The sequence below is a fragment of the Aphelocoma coerulescens genome, unplaced genomic scaffold (assembly GCF_041296385.1).
Source record: "Aphelocoma coerulescens isolate FSJ_1873_10779 unplaced genomic scaffold, UR_Acoe_1.0 HiC_scaffold_180, whole genome shotgun sequence".
Lineage (NCBI taxonomy): Eukaryota > Metazoa > Chordata > Aves > Passeriformes > Corvidae > Aphelocoma > Aphelocoma coerulescens.
Window position 1 is genome coordinate 200212 of NW_027183528.1, and position 27037 is coordinate 227248.

Genomic DNA, 27037 nt, shown 5'->3' on the forward strand with positions numbered 1-27037 from the left:
CCCCCGAGCGCAGGGACGCGGAGCCGCACGGTGAGACGCCGGGGTGCACCTGCCAGGACCTGTCCCGGGTGGTTGGGAGGGCACTGGGAGCTGCCAGGAGCTGCTGGGAGGGCATTGGGAGCTGCCAGGACCTGCCAGGACCTGCTGGGGGAGATTTTGGGAGCTGCCAGGACCTGTCCCGGGTGGTTGGGAGGGCATTGGGAGCTGCTGGGAGCTGCCAGGACCTGTCCCGGGTGGTTGGGAGGGCATTGGGAGCTGCCAGGACCTGCTGGAAGGGCACCAGAAGCTGCCAGGGGTACATAGGGAGCTGCCAGGACCTGCCAGGGATACATAGGGACCTGCCAGGGGGGCACTGGGAGCTGCCAGGACCTGCCCCAGGAGGCTGAGAGGGCATTGGGAGCTGCCAGGGGTACATAGGGAGCTGCCAGGACCTGCCATGGGGGCACTGGGAGCTGCCAGGGGGCCATTGGGAGCTGCCAGGACCTGTCCCGAGTGGTTGAGAGGGCATTGGGAGCTGCCAGGACCTGCCAGGACCTGCTGGGGGAGACATTGGGAGCTGCCAGGACCTGCCCCGGGTGGCTAGGAGGGCACTGGGAGCTGCCAGGGGTACATAGGGAGCTGCCAGGACCTGTCCCGAGTGGTTGGGAGGGCATTGGGAGCTGCCAGGACCTGCCAGGAGCTGCTGGGAGGGCATTGGGAGCTGCCAGGACCTGCCCCGGGTGGCTAGGAGGGCATTGGGAGCTGCCAGAGGTACATAGGGACCTGCCAGAACCTGCCATGGGGGCACTGGGAGCTGCCAGGACCTGTCCTGGGTGGCTGGGAGGGCACTGGGAGCTGCCAGGACCTGCCGGGGTACATAGGGACCTGCCAGGACCTGCTGGGAGGGCACCGGGAGCTGCCAAGACCCATAGAGAGCTTCCAGGGGCACATAGCTCCCTTCCAGGACCCTCTGGGAGCCATTTGGCCCCCACCTCTCCCTTCCAGGACCCTCTGGGAGCCATTTGACCCCCACCTCTCCCTTCCAGGACCCTCTGGGAGCCATTTGACCCCCACCTCTCCCTTCCAGGACCCTCTGGGGGCCATTTGGGGGCCACATCTCCCTTCCAGGACCCTCTGAGAGCCATTTGGGGCTCATGGGAACCTTCTAGGGCCACACAGCTCCCTTCCAGGACCCTCTAGGGGCCATTTGGGGCACATGGGTCCCTTCCAGGACCCTCTGGGAGCCATTTGGGGGTCACATCTCCCATCCAGGACCCTCTGGGAGCCATTTGGGGGTCATAGGTCCCTTCCAGGACCCTCTCAGAGCCTCCAGGGACACATGGGTCCCTTCCAGGACCCTCTAGGGGCCATTTGGGGCACATAGGTCCCTTCCAGGACCCTCTGGGAGCCATTTGGGGCACATAGGTCCCTTCCAGGACCTGCTGGGAGCCATTTGGGGCTCATAGGTCCCTTCCAGGACCCACAGAGAGCCTCCAGGGGCACATGGGTCCCTTCCAGGACCCTCTGGGAGCCATTTGGCCCCCACCTCTCCCTTCCAGGACCCTCTGGGAGCCATTTAGGGGCTCATAGGTCCCTTCCAGGACCCTCTGGGAGCCATTTGGCCTCCACCTCTCCCTTCCAGGACCCTCTGAGAGCCATTTAGGGGCTCATAGGTCCCTTCCAGGACCCTCTGGGAGCCATTTGGGGATCACAGGTCCTTTCCAGGACCCTCTGGGAGCCATTTGACCCCCACCTCTCCCTTCCAGGACCCTCTGGGAGCCATTTGACCCCCACCTCTCCCTTCCAGGACCCTCTGGGAGCCATTTGACCCCCACCTCTCCCTTCCAGGACCCTCTGAGAGCCATTTGGGGCTCATGGGGATCTTCTTGGGGCACATGGGTCCCTTCCAGGACCTGCTGGGAGCCATTTGGGGCTCATAGGTCCCTTCCAGGACCCACAGAGAGCCTCCAGGGCCACATAGCTCCCTTCCAGGACCCTCTAGGGGCCATTTGGGGCTCATAGGTCCCTTCCAGGACCCTCTGGGAGCCATTTGGGGCTCATGGGAACCTTCCAGGACCCTCTGGGAGCCATTTGGCCCCCACCTCTCCCTTCCAGGACCCTCTGGGAGCCATTTGGCCCCCACCTCTCCCTTCCAGGACCCTCTGGGAGCCATTTGACCCCCACCTCTCCCTTCCAGGACCCTCTGAGAGCCATTTAGGGGCTCATAGGTCCCTTCCAGGACCCTCTGGGAGCCATTTGGGGATCACAGGTCCTTTCCAGGACCCTCTGGGAGCCATTTGGCCCCCACCTCTCCCTTCCAGGACCCTCTGGGAGCCATTTGACCCCCACCTCTCCCTTCCAGGACCCTCTGGGAGCCATTTGACCCCCACCTCTCCCTTCCAGGACCCTCTGGGAGCCATTTGACCCCCACCTCTCCCTTCCAGGACCCTCTGGGAGCCATTTGACCCCCACCTCTCCCTTCCAGGACCCTCTGGGAGCCATTTAGGGGCTCATAGGTCCCTTCCAGGACCCTCTGGGAGCCATTTGACCCCCACCTCTCCCTTCCAGGACCCTCTGGGAGCCATTTGACCCCCACTTCTCCCTTCCAGGACCCACCTCTAACCCCCCTCCCCCTCTCTCTCCCCTCCCCCCACAGACGCCCCCCCACCGGAGGAGCCCCCCCCGAGCCCTCCCCCGCCACCCCCGGAGCCCCCCCAGGCCGAAGCTCCCCCCACCCCCACCTTGCCCCCCTCCCCCCCCGCGGCCGCCAAGGCCGGGGGAGGGGCAGGGGGTGGGGGAGGGGCGGGGGGGGGGTCTCCCAGCCCGGCCGGGGGGGGGGGGTCCCCCGAGGGCGCGGGGGCGCCGGACGCGCGGGCGCTGCACCTGGCACAGAAGCAGGGCACGGCCGCCGTCTGCGGGGACACGAGCGACGAGGAGGCCGAGAGCGGCGGGGAGGGCATCTTCAGGGAGAGGGACGAGTTCGTGGTGCGCGTGGAGGACATCCCCGCCCTCAAGGTGGGCACTGGGAGGCACTGGGAGGGACTGGGAGGGCACTGGGAGGGACTGGGAGGGAGTGGGAGTCAGGACATGGCACTGGGAGGGCACTGGGAGGCACTGGGGGGCATCTTCAGGGAGAGGGACGAGTTCGTGGTGCGCGTGGAGGACATCCCCGCCCTCAAGGTGGGCACTGGGAGGCACTGGGAGGGACTGGGAGGGCACTGGGAGGGACTGGGAGGGAGTGGGAGTCAGGACATGGCACTGGGAGGGCACTGGGAGGCACTGGGGGGCATCTTCAGGGAGAGGGACGAGTTCGTGGTGCGCGTGGAGGACATCCCCGCCCTCAAGGTGGGCACTGGGAGGCACTGGGAGGGCACTGGGAGGGCACTGGGAGGGACTGGGAGGCACTGGGAGCCAGGACATGGCACTGGGAGGCACTGGGAGGGCACTGGGAGGGCACTGGGAGGCACTGGGGGGCATCTTCAGGGAGAGGGACGAGTTCGTGGTGCGCGTGGAGGACATCCCCGCCCTCAAGGTGGGCACTGGGAGGCACTGGGAGGGCACTGGGAGGGCACTGGGAGGCACTGGGAGGGAGTGGGAGACAGGATATGGCACTGGGAGGGCACTGGGAGGCACTGGGAGGCACTGGGAGGGACTGGGAGGCACTGGGGGGCATCTTCAGGGAGAGGGACGAGTTCGTGGTGCGCGTGGAGGACATCCCCGCCCTCAAGGTGGGCACTGGGAGGCACTGGGAGGGCACTGGGAGGGCACTGGGAGGCACTGGGAGGGAGTGGGAGACAGGATATGGCACTGGGAGGGCACTGGGAGGCACTGGGAGGCACTGGGAGGGACTGGGAGGCACTGGGGGGCATCTTCAGGGAGAGGGACGAGTTCGTGGTGCGCGTGGAGGACATCCCCGCCCTCAAGGTGGGCACTGGGAGGGACTGGGAGGGCACTGGGAGGGCACTGGGAGGCACTGGGAGGGACTGGGAGGCACTGGGGGGCATCTTCAGGGAGAGGGACGAGTTCGTGGTGCGCGTGGAGGACATCCCCGCCCTCAAGGTGGGCACTGGGAGGGACTGGGAGGGCACTGGGAGGGCACTGGGAGGCACTGGGAGGCACTGGGAGGGACTGGGAGGCACTGGGGGGCATCTTCAGGGAGAGGGACGAGTTCGTGGTGCGCGTGGAGGACATCCCCGCCCTCAAGGTGGGCACTGGGAGGGACTGGGAGGGCACTGGGAGGGCACTGGGAGGCACTGGGAGGCACTGGGAGGGACTGGGAGGCACTGGGGGGCATCTTCAGGGAGAGGGACGAGTTCGTGGTGCGCGTGGAGGACATCCCCGCCCTCAAGGTGGGCACTGGGAGGGACTGGGAGGGCACTGGGAGGGCACTGGGAGGCACTGGGAGGCACTGGGAGGGACTGGGAGGCACTGGGGGGCATCTTCAGGGAGAGGGACGAGTTCGTGGTGCGCGTGGAGGACATCCCCGCCCTCAAGGTGGGCACTGGGAGGGACTGGGAGGGCACTGGGAGGGCACTGGGAGGCACTGGGAGGCACTGGGAGGGACTGGGAGGCACTGGGGGGCATCTTCAGGGAGAGGGACGAGTTCGTGGTGCGCGTGGAGGACATCCCCGCCCTCAAGGTGGGCACTGGGAGGGACTGGGAGTGACTGGGAGAGGACTGGGAGTCAGGACATGGCACTGGGAGGCACTGGGAGGGCACTGGGAGGCACTGGGAGTCAGGACATGGCACTGGGAGTCAGGACATGGCACTGGGAGGGCACTGGGAGGCATCTTCAGGGAGAGGGACGAGTTCGTGGTGCGCGTGGAGGACATCCCCGCCCTCAAGGTGGGCACTGGGGGGGACTGGGAGGCACTGGGAGGGCACTGGGAGGGACTGGGAGGGAGTGGGAGTCAGGACATGGCACTGGGAGGGCACTGGGAGGCACTGGGGGGCATCTTCAGGGAGAGGGACGAGTTCGTGGTGCGCGTGGAGGACATCCCCGCCCTCAAGGTGGGCACTGGGAGGGACTGGGAGGCACTGGGAGGGCACTGGGAGGGAGTGGGAGGCAGTGGGAGGCACTGGATTGGCACTGGGAGGGCACCTGAGGGGCATTTGGAGGTGCTGTGAGGCAGGAAATGGCACTGGGAGGGCACTGGGAGTGACTGGGAGAGGACTGGGAGTCAGGACATGGCACTGGGAGGCACTGGGAGGGCACTGGGAGGCACCGGGAGTCAGGACATGGCACTGGGAGTCAGGACATGGCACTGGGAGGGCACTGGGAGGCACTGGGAGGCACTGGGGGGCATCTTCAGGGAGAGGGACGAGTTCGTGGTGCGCGTGGAGGACATCCCCGCCCTCAAGGTGGGCACTGGGAGGCACTGGGAGGGCACTGGGAGGGCACTGGGAGGGACTGGGGGGCATCTTCAGGGAGAGGGACGAGTTCGTGGTGCGCGTGGAGGACATCCCCGCCCTCAAGGTGGGCACTGGGAGGCACTGGGAGGCACTGGGAGGGCACTGGGAGGCACTGGGGGGCATCTTCAGGGAGAGGGACGAGTTCGTGGTGCGCGTGGAGGACATCCCCGCCCTCAAGGTGGGCACTGGGAGGGCACTGGGAGGCACTGGGAGGGCACTGGGAGGGAGTGGGAGGCAGTGGGAGGCACTGCATTGGCACTGGGAGGGCACCTGAGGGGCATTTGGAGGTGCTGTGAGGCAGGAAATGGCACTGGGAGGGCACTGGGAGTGACTGGGAGAGGACTGGGAGTCAGGACATGGCACTGGGAGGCACTGGGAGGGCACTGGGAGGCACTGGGAGTCAGGAGATGGCACTGGGAGGCACTGGGAGGGCACTGGGAGGGCACTGGGAGGCACTGGGGGGCATCTTCAGGGAGAGGGACGAGTTCGTGGTGCGCGTGGAGGACATCCCCGCCCTCAAGGTGGGCACTGGGAGGGACTGGGAGGGACTGGGAGTCAGGACATGGCACTGGGAGGGCACCTGAGGGGCATTTGGAGGTGCTGTGAGGCAGGAAATGGCACTGGGAGGGCACTGGGAGGGACTGGGAGGGCACTGGGAGTCAGGAGATGGCACTGGGAGAGGACTGGGAGGCACTGGGAGGGCACTGGGAGGCACTGGGAGTCAGGAGATGGCACTGGGAGGGCACCTGAGGGGCATTTGGAGATGCTGTGAGGCAGGAAATGGCACTGGGAGGGCACTGGGAGGGACTGGGAGTCAGGACATGGCACTGGGAGTCAGGACATGGCACTGGGAGGGCACTGGGAGGGCACTGGGAGGGACCGGGAGTCAGGACGTGGCACTGGGAGTCAGGACATGGCACTGGGAGGGCACTGGGAGGCACTGGGAGGCACTGGGGGGCATCTTCAGGGAGAGGGACGAGTTCGTGGTGCGCGTGGAGGACATCCCCGCCCTCAAGGTGGGCACTGGGAGGGACTGGGAGGGCACTGGGAGGGCACTGGGAGGCACTGGGAGGGAGTGGGAGGGACTGGGAGGCATCTTCAGGGAGAGGGACGAGTTCGTGGTGCGCGTGGAGGACATCCCCACCCTCAAGGTGGGCACTGGGAGGGACTGGGAGGGACTGGGAGTCAGGATATGGCACTGGGAGGGCACTAGGAGGGGACTGGGAGGCACTGGGAGGGCACCTGAGGGGCATTTGGACATGCTGTGAGGCAGGAGATGGCACTGGGAGGGCACTGGGAGGGCACTGGGAGTGACTGGGAGTCAGGACATGGCACTGGGAGGCACTGGGAGGGACTGGGAGTCAGGAGATGGCACTGGGAGGCACTGGGAGGCACTGGGAGGGCACTGGGAGGGCACTGGGAGGGCACTGGGAGTCAGGAGATGGCACTGGGAGGGCACCTGAGGGGCATTTTGGGGGGATTTTGAGGGATTTCTCTGAATTTTGGGGGATTTCTGTGACTTTTGGGGGTTCCTTTGGCTCTGGGGGGGTGGGGATGGCTCTGGGGGTTTTGGGGGGGGTTTTGGGGGTTTCAGGACCCCCCCGAGCCCCGTTTTTGCCCCCCCAGCTGGCGCTGCAGACGGGCCGGGAGCCGCCCCCCATCTGGCGGGTGCAGAAGGCGCTGCTGCAGAAATTCACCCCCGAGATCAAGGACGGGCAGCGCCAGTTCTGCGCCACCAGCAACGTGAGCACCCCAGAAACACCCCCAAAAAACAGCCCCAAAATGCCCCAAAAATACCCAGAAAATGCCCCAAAAACATCCCCAAAAGCGCCCCAAAAAACAGCCCAAATTGCCCCAAAAACACCCAGAAAATGCCCCAAAAACATCCCCAAAAGCGCCCCAAAAAACACCCCAAATTGCCCCAAAAACACCCAGAAAATGCCCCAAAAACATCCTCAAAAGCGCCCCAAAAAACAGCCCAAATTGCCCCAAAAACACCCAGAAAATGCCCCAAAAACATCCCCAAAAGCGCCCCAAAAACCACCCCAAATTGCCCCAAAAACACCCCCAAAAAGACCCCAAAACCAGCCCAAAATGCCCCAAAAATACCCAGAAAATGCCCCAAAAACATCCCCAAAAACGCCCCAAAAAACATCCCCAAAACCACCCCCAAAACCACCCCCAAAACCACCCCCAAAATGTCTCAAAAATACCCAGAAAATGCCCCAAAAACATCCCCAAAAGCGCCCCAAAAACCACCCCAAATTGCCCCAAAAACACCCCCAAAAAGACCCCAAAACCAGCCCAAAATGCCCCAAAAATACCCAGAAAATGCCCCAAAAACATCCCCAAAAACGCCCCAAAAAACATCCCCAAAACCACCCCCAAAACCACCCCCAAAACCACCCCCAAAATGCCCAAAAATACCCAGAAAATGCCCCAAAAACATCCCAAAAAACACCCCAAAATGCCCCAAAACCACCCCCAAAATATCTCAAAAATACCCAGAAAATGCCCCAAAAACATCCCCAAAAATGCCCCAAAAACACCCCCAAAAACGCCCCAAAAACACCCCAATAAACACCCCAAAATGCCCCCAAAACGCCCCAAAAAACACCCAGAAAACACCCCAAAAACGCCTCCAGAAATACCCCCAAAACCACCCCCAAAATGCCCCTAAATCGTACGAAAATCACCCCAAAATGCTCGAAAAATGCCCCGAAAACCACCCCAAAACCACCCCAAAAATGTCCCGAAAACACCCCCAAAAACACCCCCAGAAATGCCCCAAAACTTCCCCAAAAACACCCCAAAATCGTCCAAAAACCACCCCAAAAAGCTCGAAAAACGCCCCAAAAAAAACCAAAAACGCCCCCAAAAAACCCCGAAAACGCCCCCAAAAAAATACCAAAAACGCCCCCCCCAAAAAAACCAAAAACGCCCCAAAACACCCCCAAAAACGCCCCCAAAACGCCCCAAAAAATGTCCCAAGAACACCCCCAAAAACGCCCCCAAAACCTTTGGGGTCCCCGGGTGGCATTTTGGGGTCCCCGGGTGGCATTTTGGGGTCCCTGGTGGCATTTTGGGGTCCCCGGGTGCGATTTTGGGGTCCCCGGGTGCGGTTTTGGGGTCCCCGGGTGGGATTTTGGGGTCCCCGGGTGGCATTTTTGGGATCCCCGAGTGGGATTTGGGATCCCCGGGTGGCATTTTGGGGGTCCCTGGGTGGCATTTTGGTGTCCCCGGGTGGCATTTTGGGGTCCCCGGGTGGCATTTTGGGGGTCCCCGGGTGCGATTTTGGGATCCCCGGGTGGCATTTTGGGGGGTATTTTGGGATCCCCGGGTGGGGTTTGGGATCCCCAGGTGGGATTTTGGGATCCCCGGGTGGCATTTTGGGGGGTATTTTGGGATCCCCGGGTGGGATTTTGGGATCCCGGGGTGGGGTTTTTGGTGTCCCGGGTGGGGTTTTTGGTGTCCCCGGGTGGCATTTTGGGGGGTATTTTGGGCTCCCCGGGTGGGATTTTGGGCTCCCCGGGTGGGGTTTTTGGTGTCCCCGGGTGGCATTTTGGGATCCCCGGGTGGCATTTTGGGGTCCCTGGGTGGCATTTTGGGGGATATTTTGGTGTCCCCGGGTGCGATTTTGGGGTCCCCGGGTGCGATTTTGGGGGGTATTTTGGGATCCCGGGGTGGCATTTTGGTGTCCCCGGGTGGGATTTGGGATCCCCGGTTGGCATTTTGGTGTCCCCGGGTGGCATTTTGGGGGGTATTTTGGGATCCCCGGCTGCGATTTTGGGGTCCCCGGGTGGCATTTTTGGGTCCCCGGGTGCGATTTGGGGTCCCCGGGTGCGATTTTGGGATCCCCGGGTGGGATTTGGTATCCCCGGGTGGGATTTTGGGATCCCCGGGTGGGGATTTGGGATCCCCGGGTGGGATTTGGGGTCCCCAGGTGGGATTTTGGGATCCCCGGGTGGGATTTTTGGGTCCCTGGGTGGGGTTTTGGTGTCCCCGGGTGGCATTTTGGGGGGTATTTTGGGATCCCCGGGTGGGGTTTGGGGTCCCCGGGTGGGATTTTGGGATCCCGGGGTGGGGTTTTTGGTGTCCCGGGTGGGGTTTGGTGTCCCCAGGTGGGATTTGGGATCCCCGGTTGGCATTTTGGTGTCCCCGGGTGGCATTTTGGGGGGTATTTTGGGCTCCCCGGGTGGGATTTTGGGATCCCGGGGTGGGGTTTTTGGTGTCCCCGGGTGGCATTTTGGGATCCCCGGGTGGCATTTTGGGGTCCCTGGGTGGCATTTTGGGGGATATTTTGGTGTCCCCGGGTGCGATTTTGGGGTCCCCGGGTGCGATTTTGGGGGGTATTTTGGGATCCCGGGGTGGCATTTTGGTGTCCCCGGGTGGCATTTTGGGGGGTATTTTGGGATCCCTGGGTGGGATTTTGGGCTCCCCGGTTGGCATTTTGGTGTCCCCGGGTGGCATTTTGGGCTCCCCGGGTGGGATTTTGGTGTCCCGGGTGGGGTTTTTGGTGTCCCCGGGTGGGGTTTGGGGTCCGCGGGCGGTGCCGGGGTGCCCTGAGCGCGCGGTGCCCGCGCCCCGCAGTACCTGGGCTATTTCGGGGATGCCAAGCACCGCTACCAGCGCCTCTACGTCAAGTTCCTGGAGAACGTCAACAAGAAGGATTACGTGCGCGTGTGCTCGCGGAAACCCTGGCACCGGCCCCTGGCCCTCAGGTGCGGCACCGCCGGGCACACCTGGGCACACCTGGGGGCACCTGGGGGCAGCTGGGGGCAGCTGGGAGCACACCTGGGCACACCTGGGGGCAGCTGGGGGCACCTGGGGGCAGCTGGGCACACCTGGGGGCACCTGGGGCATACCTGGGGGCAGCTGGGCACAGCTGGGGGCAGCTGGGAGCACACCTGGGCACACCTGGGGGCACCTGGGCACACCTGGGGCATACCTGGGGGCACCTGGGGGCAGCTGGGCACAGCTGGGGGCAGCTGGGCACAGCTGGGGGCACCTGGAATCACCTGGGGCACACCTGGGGGCAGCTGGGAGCACACCTGGGCACACCTGGGGGCACCTGGGGGCAGCTGGAATCACCTGGGGCACACCTGGGGGCAGCTGGGAGCACACCTGGGCACACCTGGGGGCAGCTGGGCACAGCTGGGGGTACCTGGGGCACACCTGGGGGTACCTGGGGCACACCTGGGGCACATCTGGGGCCACCTGGAGCACACCTGGGGCACACCTGGGCACACCTGGGGGTACCTGGGGCACACCTGGGGCACACCTGGGCACACCTGGGGCACACCTGGGGCACACTTGGGCACACTTGGGCACACCTGGGGGTACCTGGGGCACACCTGGGGCACACCTGGGCACACCTGGGGCACACCTGGGGCACACTTGGGCACACTTGGGCACACCTGGGGGCACCTGGGGCACACCTGGGGGTACCTGGGGCACACCTGGGCACACCTGGGGCACACCTGGGGCACACTTGGGCACACCTGGGGGTACCTGGGGCACACCTGGGCCCACCTGGGCACACCTGGGCAGCACCACCGAGCCTTCGGGGGGTGCCCCTTTTGTCCCCGATGTCCCCTCAGGGGTGGGGGGGTGGGGAGGGGGAGGGGCTCCCATTGCCCCCCCACCCCCCGGAGCTGTTTCAGCGGGGGGGGGAGGGGAGGAGAGGGGCGGGGGGGGGAGGGGGTGGGTCCTTGGGGACACTTTATGGTGCCCCTCCCCCACCCCTCTGACCCCTCTCCCCCCCCCCTTTTTTTTTTTTTTCCCCTCCCCCCCCCCTTCAAGGAGGCAGAACCACCCCAAACCCAGCGCCCCCAAAGCCCCTCCCCCCCCGCCCAAAACGGACCCCCCCGAAAAAGCCCCCAAAGCCGAGCGCCCCCCAAAAACCGAGCGCCCCCCAAAAGCCGAGAGACCCCCGAGGAACGACCCCCCCCCTCCCCCAGCCCCCGCCCCCCCCCCGCGCCGGCCGCGGGGCCCCCCCGGGCCCCCCCCGGCCCCGCCCCCCCCCAAGGCCAAGGCCAAGCCCCCCAAGGTGAAGGCGGAGCCCCCCCCCAAGAAGAGGAAAAAGTGGCTCAAGGAGGCGGCGACGACGTCGGAGTCGGGCTCGAGCCCCGAACCCCCCAGCGAGGAGGGTGAGAGGGGGAGGGGACGGGGGGCGGGGGGCGCGGGGGGCACCCCGAAATCGAATTGGGGGTTTGGGGGGTGCGGGGGGCACCCCGAAATCGGATTGGGGGCGGGGGGTGCGGGGGACAGCCCAAAATCGAAATGGGGGATGGAGAGCACCCCGAAATCGAAATGGGGGGTGGGGGGGGTGGGCGGGGGGCACCCTGAAATCGGATTGGGGGGTGGGAAGCACCCCGAAATCGGATTGGGGGCGGGGGGCACCCCGAAATCGGATTGGGGGGTGGGAAGCACCCCGAAATCGGATTGGGGGCGGGGGGGCACCCCGAAATCGAATTGGGGGTGGAGGGGGTGCGGGGGCACCCCGAAATCGAATTGGGGGTGGAGGGGGTGCAGGGGCACCCCGAAATCGGATTGGGGGCGGGGGGGCACCCCGAAATCGGATTGGAGGATGGGAAGCACCCTGAAATCGAATTGGGGGTTTGGGGTTTGGGGGGGCACCCTGAAATCGAATTGGGGGCGGGGGTGCGGGGGGGCACCCCGAAATCGGATTGGGGGGTGGGGGGTGTGCGGGGGCACCCCGAAATCGAATTGGGGGTTTGGGGGATGGGGGGCAGCCCGAAATCGAATTGGGGGTGAAGGGGGGTGGGAGGCACCCCGAAATCGAATTGGGGGTGGGGGGGGTGGGGGGGCACCCTGAAATCGGATTGGGGGTTTGGGGGGGGTGCGGGGGGCACCCCGAAATCGGATTGGGGGCGGGGGGTGTGGGGGAGCACCCCGAAATCGGATTGGGGGTTTGGGGTTTGGGGGGGCACCCCGAAATCTGATTGGGGCTTTGGGAGATGGGGGGCACCCCGAAATCGAATTGGGGCTTTGGGGTTTGGGGGGGCACCCCGAAATCGGATTGGGGGTGGAGGGGGTGCGGGGGCACCCCGAAATCGGATTGGGGCTTTGGGAGATGGGGGGCACCCCGAAATCGAATTGGGGAGTGGGGGGTGTGGGGGGCACCCCGAAATCGGATTGGGGGTGGAGGGGGTGGGCGGGGAGCGGGGAGCACCCCGAAATCGGATTGGGGGTGGGGGGGCACCCCGAAATCGAATTGGGGGATGGGGAGCACCCCGAAATAGAAATGGGGGCGGGGGGGACCCCGAAATCGGGGGAGAGACCCCGAAATCAAAATGGGGGGTGGAGGGGCTGGGGGGGCACCCCGAAATCGAATTGGGGGTTTGGGGGGGCACCCCGAAATCGGGGGAGAGACCCCGAAATCAAAATGGGGGTGGGGAGCACCCCGAAACAGAGAGGGAACCCCGAAATTAAAATGGGGGATGGGGAGCACCCCGAAATCGAAATGAGGGGTGTGGGGGACCCCGGAACCGGGGGAGAGACCCCAAAACTTGGGGGAGACCCCGAAATCAAAATGGGGAGTGGGGAGCACCCCGGAATTTGGGGGGGGTTTGGGAGGGGCACGCCGAAATTTGGGGGGCAGGCAGAGGACGGACCCCGGAATCGGGGAGGGGGACCCCGAAATTTAGGGGGGTTTGGGGGGTTTGGGGCACCCCGAAATCGAGGGGGGGGGGGTTTGAGAGGGGTTTTGGGAGCACCCCAAAATCTGGGAGGGGTTTTGGGGGGGGACCCTGAAATCTGGGAGGGCTTTGGGGGGAGTTTTGGGGGGGGACCCCAAATTTTGGAGGGGTTTTGGGGGGACCACAACTCCTGGAGTGGTTCGAGGGGTTTTTGGGGGCAAGTTTTGGGCTCACCCCAAAATTTGGGAGGGGGATTTGGGGGTCCTGAGGGGGGGAAAAGGGGGTGAGGTTTTGGGGGGCAGATTCCTGAAGGGTTTTTTTGGGGGGGACCCCGAAATTTGGGAGCGTTCCGAGGGTGAATTTGGGGTGTTCGGGGCTGATTTTTTGGGGTGTTCCTGAAGATTTTGGGGTCTCTGAGAGGGTTTTTTTTTTTGGGGGGGGGGGGGGGGGTCCCTGATGATTTGGGGGGACCTTGGGGCGTTTTTTGGGGACCCTGGAGGTGACACCCCAAAATTTGGTGGTTTTTTGGGGGGGCCCCTGGGGGCGGGGAGGAGTTGGGACACCCCCCGTTCCCCTTTAAGGGGCGTGGCCGCTTTAAGGGGGCGTGGCCGCTTTAAGGGGCGTGGTTTTGCCCATATATGGCGATGTGGGGGCGGGGCTTGTTCCCGGTTCCTATTGGCTGCTGTAAGGGGGCGTGGCTTTGGTGGGCGTGGTTTGGGTGAAGGGGGCGTGGCTTCCACTTAAAGGCGCCGCCTCCCCTAAAATTTGGGGGGAGGGGGGATTTTTGAGGAGGGGGCTTTTGTGGGCGGGGCCACAGGGGAAGGGCGTGGCTTTCATTTAAAGGGGCCGCGCTCCTTTTTCAATCCACACCGCGGGGTGGGTCTGGGCATGCTCTTCTCCCTCTTAAAGGGGCCGCGCTCCTTTTTCAATCCACATGATGGGGAGGGGGTTTTGGAGGAGGGGGAGGGGCAGGGGCGTGCCCCTCCCCCTCTTAAAGGGGCCGCGCTCCTTTTTCAATCCACACCGCGGGAAGGGATTTTGGAGGAGGGGCAGGGGAAGGGTTTGGGCGTGCCCCTCCCCCTCTTAAAGGGACCGCGCTCCTTTTGCAATCCACACCGCGGGGAAGGGATTTTGGAGGAGGGGCAGGGGAAGGGTCTGGGCGTGCCCCCCCCCCCCCCCCTCTTAAAGGGGCCGCGTCCCGCAGAGCGGGCCCCGCCCGGGCGGGTGCTGAACACGCGCGCCATGAAGGAGATGTACCGCAGCTACGTGGAGATGCTCGTCAGCACCGCCCTGGACCCCGACATGATCCAGGCCCTGGAGGACACCAACGGTGAGCCAGGACCCTCCCCCCACCCCTCCCCCACCCCTCAGCCCTCGGAGCCCCCCCCAGTGACGCCCCCCCACCCCTCCCCCCAGATGAGCTGTACCTGCCCCCCATGCGCAAAATCGACGGGATCCTCAACGACCACAAGAAGAAGGTGCTGAAGAGGGTGACGCTGAACCCCAGCCTGCAGGTGAGGGGTGGGGGGCGCTGGGGGGGCTGTGTGGGGCTGGGGGGCTGGGGGAGGGTCTGGGGAGGGTGCTGGGGGTGCTGGGGAGGGGGTAGTGTGGGGCTGGGGGGGGGTGGGGGTATCCTGGGAAAGGATCTGTGGGGCTGGGGGAGGGGAAAGTGGGGGGCTGGGGGTGCTGGGGAGGGGGCAGTGTGGGGCTGGGGAGGGTGCTGGGGAGGGGCCGTGGGGCTGGGGGGGCTGTGGGTGCTGGGGAGGGTCTGTGGGGCTGGGCAGGGGGCAGTGTGGGGCTGGGGGGGGTGGGGGTATCCTGGGAAAGGATCTGTGGGGCTGGGGGAAAGGGAAGTGTGGGGCTGGGGGATGGGGGTATCCTGGGAAAGGATCTGTGGGGTTGGGCAGGGGGAAGTATGGGGCTGGGGGGGGTGGGGGCATCCTGGGAAAGGATCTGTGGGGCTGGGGAGGGGGCTATGTGGGGCTGGGGAGGGGGCTATGTGGGGCTGGGGAGGGGGCTGGGGGTTCTGGGGAGGGGCTGTGGGGCTGGGGATGGGGCAGTGTGGGGCTGGGGGTATCCTGGGAAGGGATCTGTGGGGCTGGGGGAGGGGGAAGTGTGGGGCAGTGGGGCTGGGGAGGGGGAAGTGTGGGGCTGGGGAGGGTCTCTGGGGCTGGGGGAGGGGGAAGTGTGGGGCTGGGGAGGGTGCTGGGGAGGGGCCGTGGGGCTGGGGGGGCTGTGGGTGCTGGGGAGGGGGCAGTGTGGGGCTGGGGGAGGGGGAAGTGTGGGGCTGGGGGCATCCTGGGAAAGGATCTGGGGGGCTGGGGGGCTGGGGGGGAGGCTGGGGGAGGGGGGAAGTGTGGGGCTGGGGGGGGCTGGGGGTATCCTGGGAAAGGATCTGTGGGGCTGGGGGAGGGGGAAGTGTGGGGCTGGGGGAGGGGGAAGTGTGGGGCTGGGGGGGAAAGTGGGGCTGGGGGAGGGTCTGTGGGGCTGGGGGAGGGGGGAAGTGTGGGGCTGGGGGGGGCTGGGGGTATCCTGGGAAAGGATCTGTGGGGCTGGGGAGGGGGCTGTTGTGGGGCTGGGGAGGGGGAAGTGTGGGGCTGGGGGGGGCTGGGGGGGCTGGGGGTGCTGGGGAGGGTCTGTGGGGCTGGGCAGGGGGCAGTGTGGGGCTGGGGAGGGGGCAGTGTGGGGCTGGGGAGGGGGCAGTGTGGGGCTGGGGAGGGGGCTGGGGGTGCGGGGGAGGGTCTGTGGGGCTGGGGGGGGTGGGGGTATCCTGGGAAAGGATCTGTGGGGCTGGGGAGGGGGCTATGTGGGGCTGGGGAGGGTGCTGGGGGTTCTGGGGAGGGGCTGTGGGGCTGGGGATGGGGCAGTGTGGGGCTGGGGGTATCCTGGGAAGGGATCTGTGGGGCTGGGGGAGGGGGAAGTGTGGGGCAGTGGGGCTGGGGAGGGGGAAGTGTGGGGCTGGGGAGGGTCTCTGGGGCTGGGGGAGGGGGAAGTGTGGGGCTGGGGAGGGTGCTGGGGAGGGGCCGTGGGGCTGGGGGGGCTGTGGGTGCTGGGGAGGGGCTGGGGGGCTGGGCAGGGGGCAGTGTGGGGCTGGGGGAGGGGGAAGTGTGGGGCTGGGGGCATCCTGGGAAAGGATCTGGGGGGCTGGGGGGCTGGGGGGAGGCTGGGGGAGGGGGGAAGTGTGGGGCTGGGGGGGGCTGGGGGCATCCTGGGAAAGGATCTGTGGGGCTGGGGAGGGGGCTGTTGTGGGGCTGGGGAGGGGGAAGTGTGGGGCTGGGGGAGGGGGAAGTGTGGGGCTGGGGGGGAAAGTGGGGCTGGGGGAGGGTCTGTGGGGCTGGGGGAGGGGGGAAGTGTGGGGCTGGGGGTGCTGGGGAGGGTCTGTGGGGCTGGGCAGGGGGCAGTGTGGGGCCGGGGAGGGGGCAGTGTGGGGCTGGGGAGGGGGCTGGGGGTGCGGGGGAGGGTCTGTGGGGCTGGGGGGGGTGGGGGTATCCTGGGAAAGGATCTGTGGGGCTGGGGAGGGGGCTATGTGGGGCTGGGGGTTCTGGGGAGGGGCTGTGGGGCTGGGGAAGGGGGAAGTGTGGGGCTGGGGGTCTGGAGGAGGGGGCTGTGGGGCTGGGGAGGGTCTGTGGGGCTGGGGGGGGCTGGGGGTGCTGGGGAGGGGCTGTGGGGCTGGGCAGGGGGCAGTGTGGGGCTGGGGGATGGGGCAGTGTGGGGCTGTGGGGCTCAGAGCATCCTGGGAAAGGATCTGTGGGGCTGGGGGAGGGGGAAGTGTGGGGCTGGGGGGGGGATCTGAGGGAGCTCTATAGGGCTGGGGTGGCTCTATGGTGCTGAGGGGGCTCTATAGGGCAGGGGGGGCTCTATGGGGCTGGGGTACCTCTATGGGGCTGGGGGGCGGCTCTAAGGGGCTGGGGTGCCTCTATGGGGCAGGGGGGTGGCTCTATGGGGCTGGGGTATCTCTATAGGGCTGGGGTGCCTCTATGGGGCAGGGGGGCGGCTCTGTGGCGCTGAGGGGGCTCTATGGGGCAGGGGGGCGGCTGTATGGGGCAGGAAGGGATCTGAGGGAGCTTTATGGGGCTGAGGGCGCTCTATGGGGCTGGGGTGCCTCTATAGGGCAGGGGGGTGGCTCTATGGGGCCGGAAGGGATCTGAGGGAGCTCTATAGGGCTGGGGTGCCTCTATGGGGCAGGGGGGTGCCTCTATAGGGCAGGGTGGTGCCCCTATGGCGCTGAGGGGGCTCTATAGGGCAGGGGGGTGCCTCTATGGGGCAGGGGGGTGCCTCTATAGGGCTGGGGTGCCTCTATAGGGCTGGGGTGCCCCTATGGCGCTGAGGGGGCTCTATAGGGCAGGGGGGGTGACTCTATGGGGCTGAGGTGCCTTTATGGGGTTGGAAGGGATCTGAGGGAGCTCTATGGGGCTGGGGTACCTCTATAGGGCAGGGGGCGGCTCTATGGCACTGAGGGGGCTCTATAGGGCTGGGGGGTGGCTCTATGGGGCTAGGGCGGCTCTATGGCACTGAGGGGGCTCTATAGGGCTGGGGTGCCCCTATGGCGCTGAGGGGGCTCTATAGGGCAGGGGGGCGGCTCTATGGGGCTGGGGGGTGCCTCTATAGGGCTGGGGTGCCTCTATAGGGCTGGGGTGCCTCTATGGCGCTGAGGGGGCTCTATAGGGCAGGGGGGCGGCTCTATGGGGCTGGGTTGCCCCTATAGGGCAGGGGGGTGCCTCTATAGGGCTGGGGTACCTCTATAGGGCAGGGGGGTGGCTCTATGGCACTGAGGGGGCTCTATAGGGCTGGGGGGTGGCTCTATGGGGCTAGGGCGGCTCTATGGCACTGAGGGGGCTCTATAGGGCTGGGGGGTGCCTCTATGGGGCTGGGGGGTGGCTCTATAGGGCTGGGGTGCCTCTATGGCGCTGAGGGGGCTCTATAGGGCAGGGGGGCGGCTCTATAGAACTGGGGTGCCTCTCTAGGGCAGGGGGGCGGCTCTATGGGGCTGGGGTACCTCTATAGGGCAGGGGGGCGGCTCTATAGAACTGGGGTGCCTCTATAGGGCAGGGGGGCGGCTCTGTAGGGCTGGGGGAGCTCTATAGGGCTGGAGTACCTCTATAGGGCAGGGAGGTGACTCTATGGGGCTGAGGTGCCTTTATGGGGTTGGAAGGGATCTGAGGGAGCTCTATGGGGCTGGGGTACCTCTATAGGGCAGGGGGGCGGCTCTATGGCACTGAGGGGGCTCTATAGGGCTGGGGGGTGGCTCTATGGGGCTAGGGCGGCTCTATGGCGCTGAGGGGGCTCTATAGAACTGGGGTGCCTCTATAGGGCAGGGGGGCGGCTCTATGGGGCTGGGTTGCCTCTATAGGGCTGGGGGGTGGCTCTATAGAACTGGGGTGCCTCTATAGGGCAGGGGGGCGGCTCTATAGAACTGGGGTGCCTCTATAGGGCAGGGGGGCGGCTCTATGAGGCTGGGTTGCCTCTATAGGGCTGGGGGGTGGCTCTATGGGGCTGAGGTGCCTTTATGGGGTTGGAAGGGATCTGAGGGAGCTCTATGGGGCTGGGGTACCTCTATAGGGCAGGGGGCGGCTCTATGGCACTGAGGGGGCTCTATAGGGCTGGGGGGTGGCTCTATGGGGCTAGGGCGGCTCTATGGCGCTGAGGGGGCTCTATAGGGCAGGGGGGTGCCTCTATGGGGCAGGGGGGTGCCTCTATAGGGCTGGGGTGCCTCTATGGCGCTGAGGGGGCTCTATAGGGCAGGGGGGCGGCTCTATGGGGCTGGGTTGCCCCTATAGGGCAGGGGGGTGCCTCTATAGGGCTGGGGTACCTCTATAGGGCAGGGGGGCGGCTCTATGGCACTGAGGGGGCTCTATAGGGCTGGGGGGTGGCTCTATGGGGCTAGGGCGGCTCTATGGCACTGAGGGGGCTCTATAGGGCTGGGGGGTGGCTCTATGGGGCTGGGGGGTGGCTCTATAGGGCTGGGGTGCCTCTATGGCGCTGAGGGGGCTCTATAGGGCAGGGGGGCGGCTCTATAGAACTGGGGTGCCTCTCTAGGGCAGGGGGGCGGCTCTGTAGGGCTGGGTTGCCTCTATAGGGCAGGGGGGCGGCTCTATAGAACTGGGGTGCCTCTATAGGGCAGGGGGGCGGCTCTGTAGGGCTGGGGGAGCTCTATAGGGCTGGAGTACCTCTATAGGGCAGGGAGGTGACTCTATGGGGCTGAGGTGCCTTTATGGGGTTGGAAGGGATCTGAGGGAGCTCTGTGGGGCTGGGGTACCTCTATAGGGCAGGGGGGCGGCTGTATAGAACCGGGGTGCCTCTATAGGGCTGGGGTGCCTCTATGGCGCTGAGGGGGCTCTATAGGGCAGGGGGGTGGCTCTATAGGGCAGGGGGGCGGCTCTATGGCACTGAGGGGGCTCTATAGGGCTGGAGGGTGGCTCTATGGGGCTAGGGCGGCTCTATGGCGCTGAGGGGGCTCTATAGGGCTGGGGGGTGCCTCTATAGGGCTGGGGGGTGGCTCTATAGAACCGGGGTGCCTCTATGGGGCAGGGGGGTGCCTCTATAGGGCTGGGGTGCCTCTATGGCGCTGAGGGGGCTCTATAGGGCAGGGGGGCGGCTCTATGGGGCTGGGTTGCCCCTATAGGGCAGGGGGGTGCCTCTATAGGGCTGGGGTACCTCTATAGGGCAGGGGGGCGGCTCTATGGCGCTGAGGGGGCTCTATAGGGCAGGGGGGCGGCTCTATAGGGCAGGGGGGCGGCTCTATAGAACCGGGGTGCCTCTATAGGGCAGGGGGGCGGCTCTATAGAACCGGGGTGCCTCTATAGGGCAGGGGGGCGGCTCTATGGGGCAGGAAGGGTCGATCTGTGGGGCTGCCGGGGCCGGGGGGGCTGCGGTGAGGCCGCGGGTGACGCGGGGCCCCCCAGGAGGCCCTGCACACCTTCCCGCAGCTGCACGCCGAGCCCGGGGAGTCCCTGGTGAAGCTGCGCCCCGGGGGGGACCCCTACAACCGCAAGACCCTCAGCAAGGTCAAGAGGAGCGTGGGCAAACCCCAGGTAAGGGGGCGGGGGAGGGGTCCTATGGGGGGTTGGGGGTCGCTAGAGGGGTCCTGGGGGGCATTAGAGGGGTCCTATGGGGGGTTGGGGGTCGCTAGAGGGGTCTCAGGGGGCACTAGAGGGGTCCCAGAGGGGCTTGGGGGGCACTAGAGGGGTCTTGGGGGGCATTAGAGGGGTCCCAGGGGGCACTAGAGGGGTCCCAGAGGGGCTTGGGGGTCACTAGAGGGGTCTCAGGGGGCACTAGAGGGGTCCCAGAGGGGCTTGGGGGTCACTAGAGGGGTCTTGGGGGTCACTAGAGGGGTCCCAGGGGGCATTAGAGGGGTCTTGGGGGTCACTAGAGGGGTCCCAGAGGAACCTGGGAGGGTCCCATGGGGGGTTGGGGGTCACTAGAGGGGTCTTGGGGGGCATTAGAGGGGTCCCAGGGGGCACTAGAGGGGTCCCAGAGGGGCTTGGGGGTCACTAGAGGGGTCTCAGGGGGCACTAGAGGGGTCCCAGAGGGGCTTGGGGGTCACTAGAGGGGTCTCAGGGGGCACTAGAGGGGTCCCAGAGGGGCTTGGGGGGCACTAGAGGGGTCTTGGGGGTCACTAGAGGGGTCCCAGGGGGCATTAGAGGGGTCCCAGGGGGCATTACAGGGGTCCCAGAGGGGCTTGGGGGTCACTAAAGGGGTCCCAGAAGGTCCTGGGGGGGGTCCCATGGGGGGTTGGGGGTCACTAGAGGGGGCTTGGGGGTCACTAAAGGGGTCCCAGAGGGTCCTGGGAGGGTCCCATGGGGGGTTGGGGGTCACTAGAGGGGTCCCAGAGGGTCCTGGGGGTCACTAGAGGGGTTCTGGGGGGCACTAGAGGGGTCTTAGAGGGTCCTGAGGGTCATGGGAGGGGTCCTGGGGGGTCACTAGAGGGGTTTCAGAGGGTCCTGGGGGTCACTAGAGGGAGTTGGGGGTCACTAGCGGGGTCCCGGGGGGCACTAGAGGGGTCTCAGAGGGGCTTGGGGGTCACTAGAGGGGTCTCAGGGGGCACTAGAGGGGTCTTGGGGGTCACTAGAGGGGTTCTGGGGGGCACTAGAGGGGTCAGAGGGTCCTGGGGGGGTTCCAAGGGGGGTTGGGGGTCACTAGAGGGGTCCTGGGGGTCACTAGAGGGGTTCCAAAGGGTCCTGGGGGGGTCATGGGAGGGGTTTCAGGGGGTCCTGGGGGTCACTAGAGGGGCTTGGGGGTCATGGGAGGGGTCTCAGAGGGTCCAGGGGGTCACTAGAGGGGTCCCAGAGGGTCCTGGGGGGTCCAATGAGGGGTCCTGGGGGTCATTAGAGGGGTCCCAGAGGTGTTGGGTGGGATCTGAGGGGTCCTGGGGGACCCCAGGTTGTCCCTGGTGGTCCCTGGGGCTCCCTGGTGGTCCCGGGGGCTCCCCGGTGGTCCCTGGTGGTCCCTGGTGGTCCCAGGGGTCCTGGGGGGTCCCTGGTGGTCCCAGGGGCTCCCTGGTGGTCCCTGGTGGTCCCGGGGGCTCCCCAGTGGTCCTGGTGGTCCCAGAGCTCCCCAGTGGTCCCAGGGGCTCCCCAGTGGTCCCAGGGCTCCCCGGTGGTCCCGGGTGGTCCCGGGTGGTCCCTGGTGGTCCCAGGGCTCCCCAGTGGTCCCAGGGGCTCCCCAGTGGTCCCGGGTGGTCCCTGGTGGTCCCTGGTGGTCCCTGGTGGTCCCAGGGGCTCCTCAGTGGTCCCAGGGCTCCCCGGTGGTCCCCGGTGGTCCCGGGTGGTCCCTGGTGGTCCCAGGGCTCCCCAGTGGTCCCAGGGGCTCCCCAGTGGTCCCGGGTGGTCCCTGGTGGTCCCTGGTGGTCCCTGGTGGTCCCAGGGGCTCCTCAGTGGTCCCAGGGCTCCCCGGTGGTCCCGGGTGGTCCCGGGTGGTCCCTGGTGGTCCCTGGTGGTCCCAGGGCTCCCCAGTGGTCCCAGGGGCTCCCTGGTGGTCCCAGGGCTCCCCGGTGGTCCCTGGTGGTCCCGGGTGGTCCCTGGTGGTCCCTGACCCGCGCTTGCCCCGCAGGAGTTCAAGGTGGAGGTGGAGAAGTCGTTCCTGTACACGCTCTACCACTCCCTGCACCACTACAAGTACCACACCTTCCTGCGCTGCAAGGACGAGGTGAGCGCGCCTGGGCCACCTGGGCTACCACCTGGGCTACCTGGGCTACCCCCGTCACCTGGGCTACCACCTGGGCTACCTGGGCTACCCCCGTCATCTGGGCTACCTGGGCCACTGCCCGGGTCACCTGGGCTACCCCCATCACCTGGGCCACCGCCCGGCCCACCTGGGTCACCTGGGCCACTCCCATCACCTGGGCCACCTGGGCCACCCCCTGTCACCTGGGCCACCTGGGCTACTCCCATCATCTGGGCCACCTGGGCTACCCCCATCACCTGGGCCACTGCCCGGCCCACCTGGGCTACCACCCGTCACCTGGGCTACCTGGGTCACCTGGGCTGCCCCCCTGTCACCTGGGCCACCCCCCATCACCTGGGCCACCTGGGCCGCCCCCATTACCTGGGCCACCGCCCAGGTCACCTGGGCTACCCCTGTCACCTGGGCCACCACCCGGGCCACCTGGGCTACCCCCATCACCTGGGCCACCCCCATCACCTGGGCCACCTGGTCTACCCCATCACCTGGGCCACCTGGGCCACCCCCCCGTCACCTGGGCCACCTGGGCCACCCCCTTGTCTCCAGGGCCACCTGGGCCACCCCCCTGTCAGTCTCCAGGGCCACCTTGGCCACTTGTGTCCCGTGCGTGCCTCCCCGTCGCGGTGACCGTTGTGGTGGTCACTCCTGGTGGTCATCGCGCTGCTTGTCCTCCCCGCGGTGTTGGCTCGCCCCTTTCTGGTGGCCTTGGCCTTGACCATCCCCTTCATGGTGGCCACGCGTCGGCCACCTTGTCCATCCCACTGACCATCCCCTCTGTGCCGGCCGTGGCACTGACCGTCTTCTCCGTGGTAGCCATGGCACTGACCGTCCCCTCCATGGTAGCCATGGCATTGGCCATTCTCCCCCTCCCACTGACCATCCCCTCTGTGCTGGCCGTGGCACTGACCGTCTTCTCCGTGGTAGCCGTGGCATTGACCATCCCCTCCATGGTAGCCATGGCATTGGCCATTCTCCCCCTCCCACTGACCATCCCCTCTGTGCCGGCCGTGGCACTGACCATCCCCGCCATGGTAGCCATGTCATTGGCCATTCTCTCCATCCCACTGACTGTCCCCTCCATGGTAGCCATGGCACTGACCATCCCCTCCATGGTAGCCATGGCATTGGCCATTCTGCCCCTCCCACTGACCATCCCCTTCCTGCTGGTGGTGGCATTGACCATTTCCTTCATGGTAGCCACAGTGTTGACCATTCTCTCCATCCTATTGACCGTCCCCTCCATGGTAGCCATGGCACTGACCATCCCCTCCCTGGTAGCCATGGCACTCACCATTCTCCTCCTCCCCCTGACCCTCCCCTCCACGCCAGCCATGGCACTGACCGTCCCCTCCATGGTAGCCATGGCACTGACCATCCCCTCCATGGTAGCCATGGCACTGACCATCCCCTCCCTGGTAGCCATCTCACTGGCCATTCTCCCCCTGACCCTCCCCTCCATGCCGGCCGTGGCACTGACCATCCCCTCCCTGGTAGCCATCTCACTGGCCATTCTCCCCCTCCCCCTGACCCTCCTCTCCCTGCCGGCCGTGGCACTGACCATTCCCTCTGTGGTAGCCATCTCACTGGCCATTCTCCTCCTCCCCCTGACCATCCCCTCCATGGTAGCCATGGCACTGACCATCCCCTCTGTGGTAGCCATGGCATTGGCCATTCTCTCCATCCCACTGACCATCCCCTCCATGGTAGCCATGGCATTGGCCATTCTCTCCATCCCACTGACCATCCCCTCCCCGCCAGCCGTGGCACTGACCATCCCCTCCCTGGTAGCCATGGCATTGACCATCCCCTCCATGGTAGCCATGGCACTGACCCTCCCCTCCATGGTAGCCATGGCACTGACCATCCCCTCTGTGGTAGCCATCTCACTGACCATTCCCCCTCTCCCACTGACCATCCCCTCCCTGGTAGCCATCTCACTGGCCATTCTCCCCCTCCCCCTGACCCTCCCCTCCCCCGCCGGCCGTGGCACTGACCATCCCCCTCCACCACGGCCGCTCCCTCTCTCTCCGGCCTCTCCCGCTGCCGTCGGCCGCCGTCAGCGGCCGCTCCTGCCGCCGCCGGGTGGCCGCTCCTGCCGTCAGTGGCCACTCCTGCCGTCAGTGGCCACTCCTGCTGCCGGTCGGGTGGCCACTGCGGCCGTGGGTGGCTGAGCCGTGGCCGTGTCCCCGCAGACGACGGCGATCGAGGGCCGCGCCGAGGACCTGGGGCAGGAGGAGGTGGTGCAGCGCTGCATGCGCAACCAGCCCTGGCTCGAGCGCCTCTTCGACTCCTTCAGCGACCTCCTGGCCCAGGCGCGGGCCAAGTGCGCCTGACCCCCCCCCCAAAAAAAAAACGGGGACCCCCCCCCCCAAAAATGGGGAACCCCCCCAAAAAACGGGAACCCCCCCAAAAACGGAGAACCCCCCCCAAAAATGGGGCGACGCCCCCGGAACCGCGCGGGGACACCCCCAGGATGAGGACGGACCCTCCCTCCCCCCCCCCGCCGTGCGGACACAGCTGAGGGGGAGGGGGAACCCCTGGAGTGCCCCCCCCCAGGGTGCCCCCAAAATATGGGGGGGACCCCCCCCAAAAAAAAAAAAAACCGGGAGTGCCCCAAAATGTGGGGGGACGCCCCTTGAAATGGGGGGGGGGGTTCTGCGGTGGGGAGGGGGATGGGGATGGAGCTCCCGGTTTGTGCGAGGGGGGGGGGAACCCCCAAAACGGCCCCGTGCCCCCTGGAGGGCACCCCCGAAACACAGGGGGTCCCCCAAAATTCGGGGGAGCTCCCAAAAAGCATGGGGGGGGGGAGGGGGGACACCCCCAAAGGAGGGGGAGTGGGACGGGCTCGCCCAAGGAACTGAACCCCCCCCCGAGTTGGGGACACCCCAAAAATGGGGGCGGATCCCCCCCCCAAAAATGGGGACACCCCAAAAATGGGGGTGGATCCCCCCCCCAAAAATGGGGACACCCCAAAAACGGGTGCGGATCCCCCCCCCAAAAATGGGGACACCCCAAAAACGGGGGCGGATCCCCCCCCCCAAAAAATGGGGACACCCCTGGGGGGGTCCGGGGTCACCCCAAAAACGGGGGCGGCTCTGGGGGAAACCCCGCTCCTGACAGACTTGGGGACCCCTCCCCCAAAAATGGGGACCCACACCCACTCGGGGACTCCCCCCCCCCCCTTTTTTTGGGGACACCCCCCCCCCACCCCACACACACATTCGGGGTCCCCCCAGAATTGGGGGCACCCCCTTATCAGCGCCCCTCCCCCCCCCCCAATCAGGGGGCTGTGTCCGACCCCTCCCCCCCCCTTTTTTTTTTTTGGGGTGGGGGGTCGGAAGTTCCTGGGACCCCCCCCCCCCCACAGGAAAAAAAAAAAAAAAAAGGGGTGTCCTAAACCCCCACCCCAATAAAAGGGGGGTTCCCCCACCCCCCAACCCCCCAAAAAATGCCCCCCCCCCCGGCGGAGACCCCCCCCCCTATTTATATATATGTATAAATGTCTATTAGCAGCCCGGGGGGGGGCCCCATTTTGGGGAGGGGGTCCCTAATTTTGGGGGAGGGGAAGAAAAGGGGGGGCCCCCCCCCCCCCCTCCTCCCAACACCTTGGGGTCCCCCTCAGGCAGCCAACAGGGTTATTTTGGGGGGGGGGGGGTCCCCAAATTCCCCCCCCCCACCCACCCAACCGGGACCACCCCTCGCCGCCCCCCTCCCCCCTCGAGGGGAACCTGTACATAAATTTGGGGGGGGGGGAGGTGCCAGGGGGATGAAAAATGGGGGGAGGGGGCCCCAAAATCACCATCAGCCCCTCCCCCCAACCCCCCCCCAGCTATTTATTGCCAAGCCCCCCCCCCCCCTCCCCCGGATGGATTTGAGGGGGGGGGAGTTAAAAGGGAGGGGGACCCCCCCCCCCCCACCCTGGGATTTTGGGGCCTCCTCTGGGTTTTGGGGGGGGGGAGGGGGTGGGGGGGGGGAGGACCCCTCCCCCCCCCCTCCCTTTATTCGTGTCCCCCCCCCCGGGATTTTGGGGGGGGGGGCTGTAAATAGTGTATATGGTCAAAGTCTCTATGTATCATATTGTATTTGCCCCCCTCCCCCACCTCGGGGGTCGCATTTGCCCCCTCCCCCCCCCCCCCCCCCGGGGGCAGTTCCCCTCCCCCTCCCCCCTCCCCCCCCCGGGGCATTTATACCCCCTCCCCCCCTCCTCAATTTGCCCCTCCCCCCCTCCCTCAAGGTGTCACCGCACCACCCCTCCCCCCACCGAGGCGGAGCGGGGGGGGGGGGGGGGGGGTTTATTTTGCCCTCCCCCCTTTTCTCCCCGCCCCCTCCCCAATTTTGGAGGGGGGGGGGAGGGGCTTCTCTCCTTTCCCCCCCCCTCCCCCCCAATTTTTTTTTTTTTTTGGTTCATTTTCGGGGGGGGGGGGGTGTTTTTTTAATTATTATTATAATTATTATTATATATATTGGGGGGGCGGGGAGCCTTCCCTTTGCCCCTTCCCCTCCCCCCCTCCCCCAACCCCGCGGGGTTTTTGGGGGGGGGGGGGGCTTGAGGGGGCCCCCCACCCCCACCCCGTGGCCCCCCCCCCCCCCTTTTCTACGGTGTATCGTGACGGGCGTGTCGTGGGTGTTGCCGAGACCTTTTTATCGTTCCCGAGGCTCCGAGAGATTTTTTGGGGGGGGGGGCTTTTTGGGGGGGGGGCAGGACCCTGATGGGGTCATGGGGGGAGGGGCGGGGTCGTCACACGATTTTGGGGTGCGGGGGATTCCCGATTTGGGGGGGGGGTCATCGTTTGGGAGGGGCTGCG

The 27037-nt window shown here is 66.3% G+C and overlaps 1 protein-coding gene across 1 annotated transcript in view; it reads left to right on the top strand.

Moving 5' to 3' along the window:
• Positions 1 to 24593, top strand: part of PRR12 (proline rich 12) — a 52088-nt gene extending 27495 nt beyond the window's left edge. Inside the window, 10 exon segments of the mRNA XM_068998830.1 lie at positions 2636 to 2751; positions 2830 to 2994; positions 7018 to 7134; positions 9982 to 10112; positions 11194 to 11540; positions 14257 to 14382; positions 14469 to 14566; positions 19955 to 20083; positions 22101 to 22196; positions 24425 to 24593. Coding sequence (XP_068854931.1) covers positions 2636 to 2751; positions 2830 to 2994; positions 7018 to 7134; positions 9982 to 10112; positions 11194 to 11540; positions 14257 to 14382; positions 14469 to 14566; positions 19955 to 20083; positions 22101 to 22196; positions 24425 to 24565 — 1466 coding nt within the window. The 3' untranslated portion in view covers positions 24566 to 24593.
• Positions 24594 to 27037: the final 2444 nt, after the last annotated feature.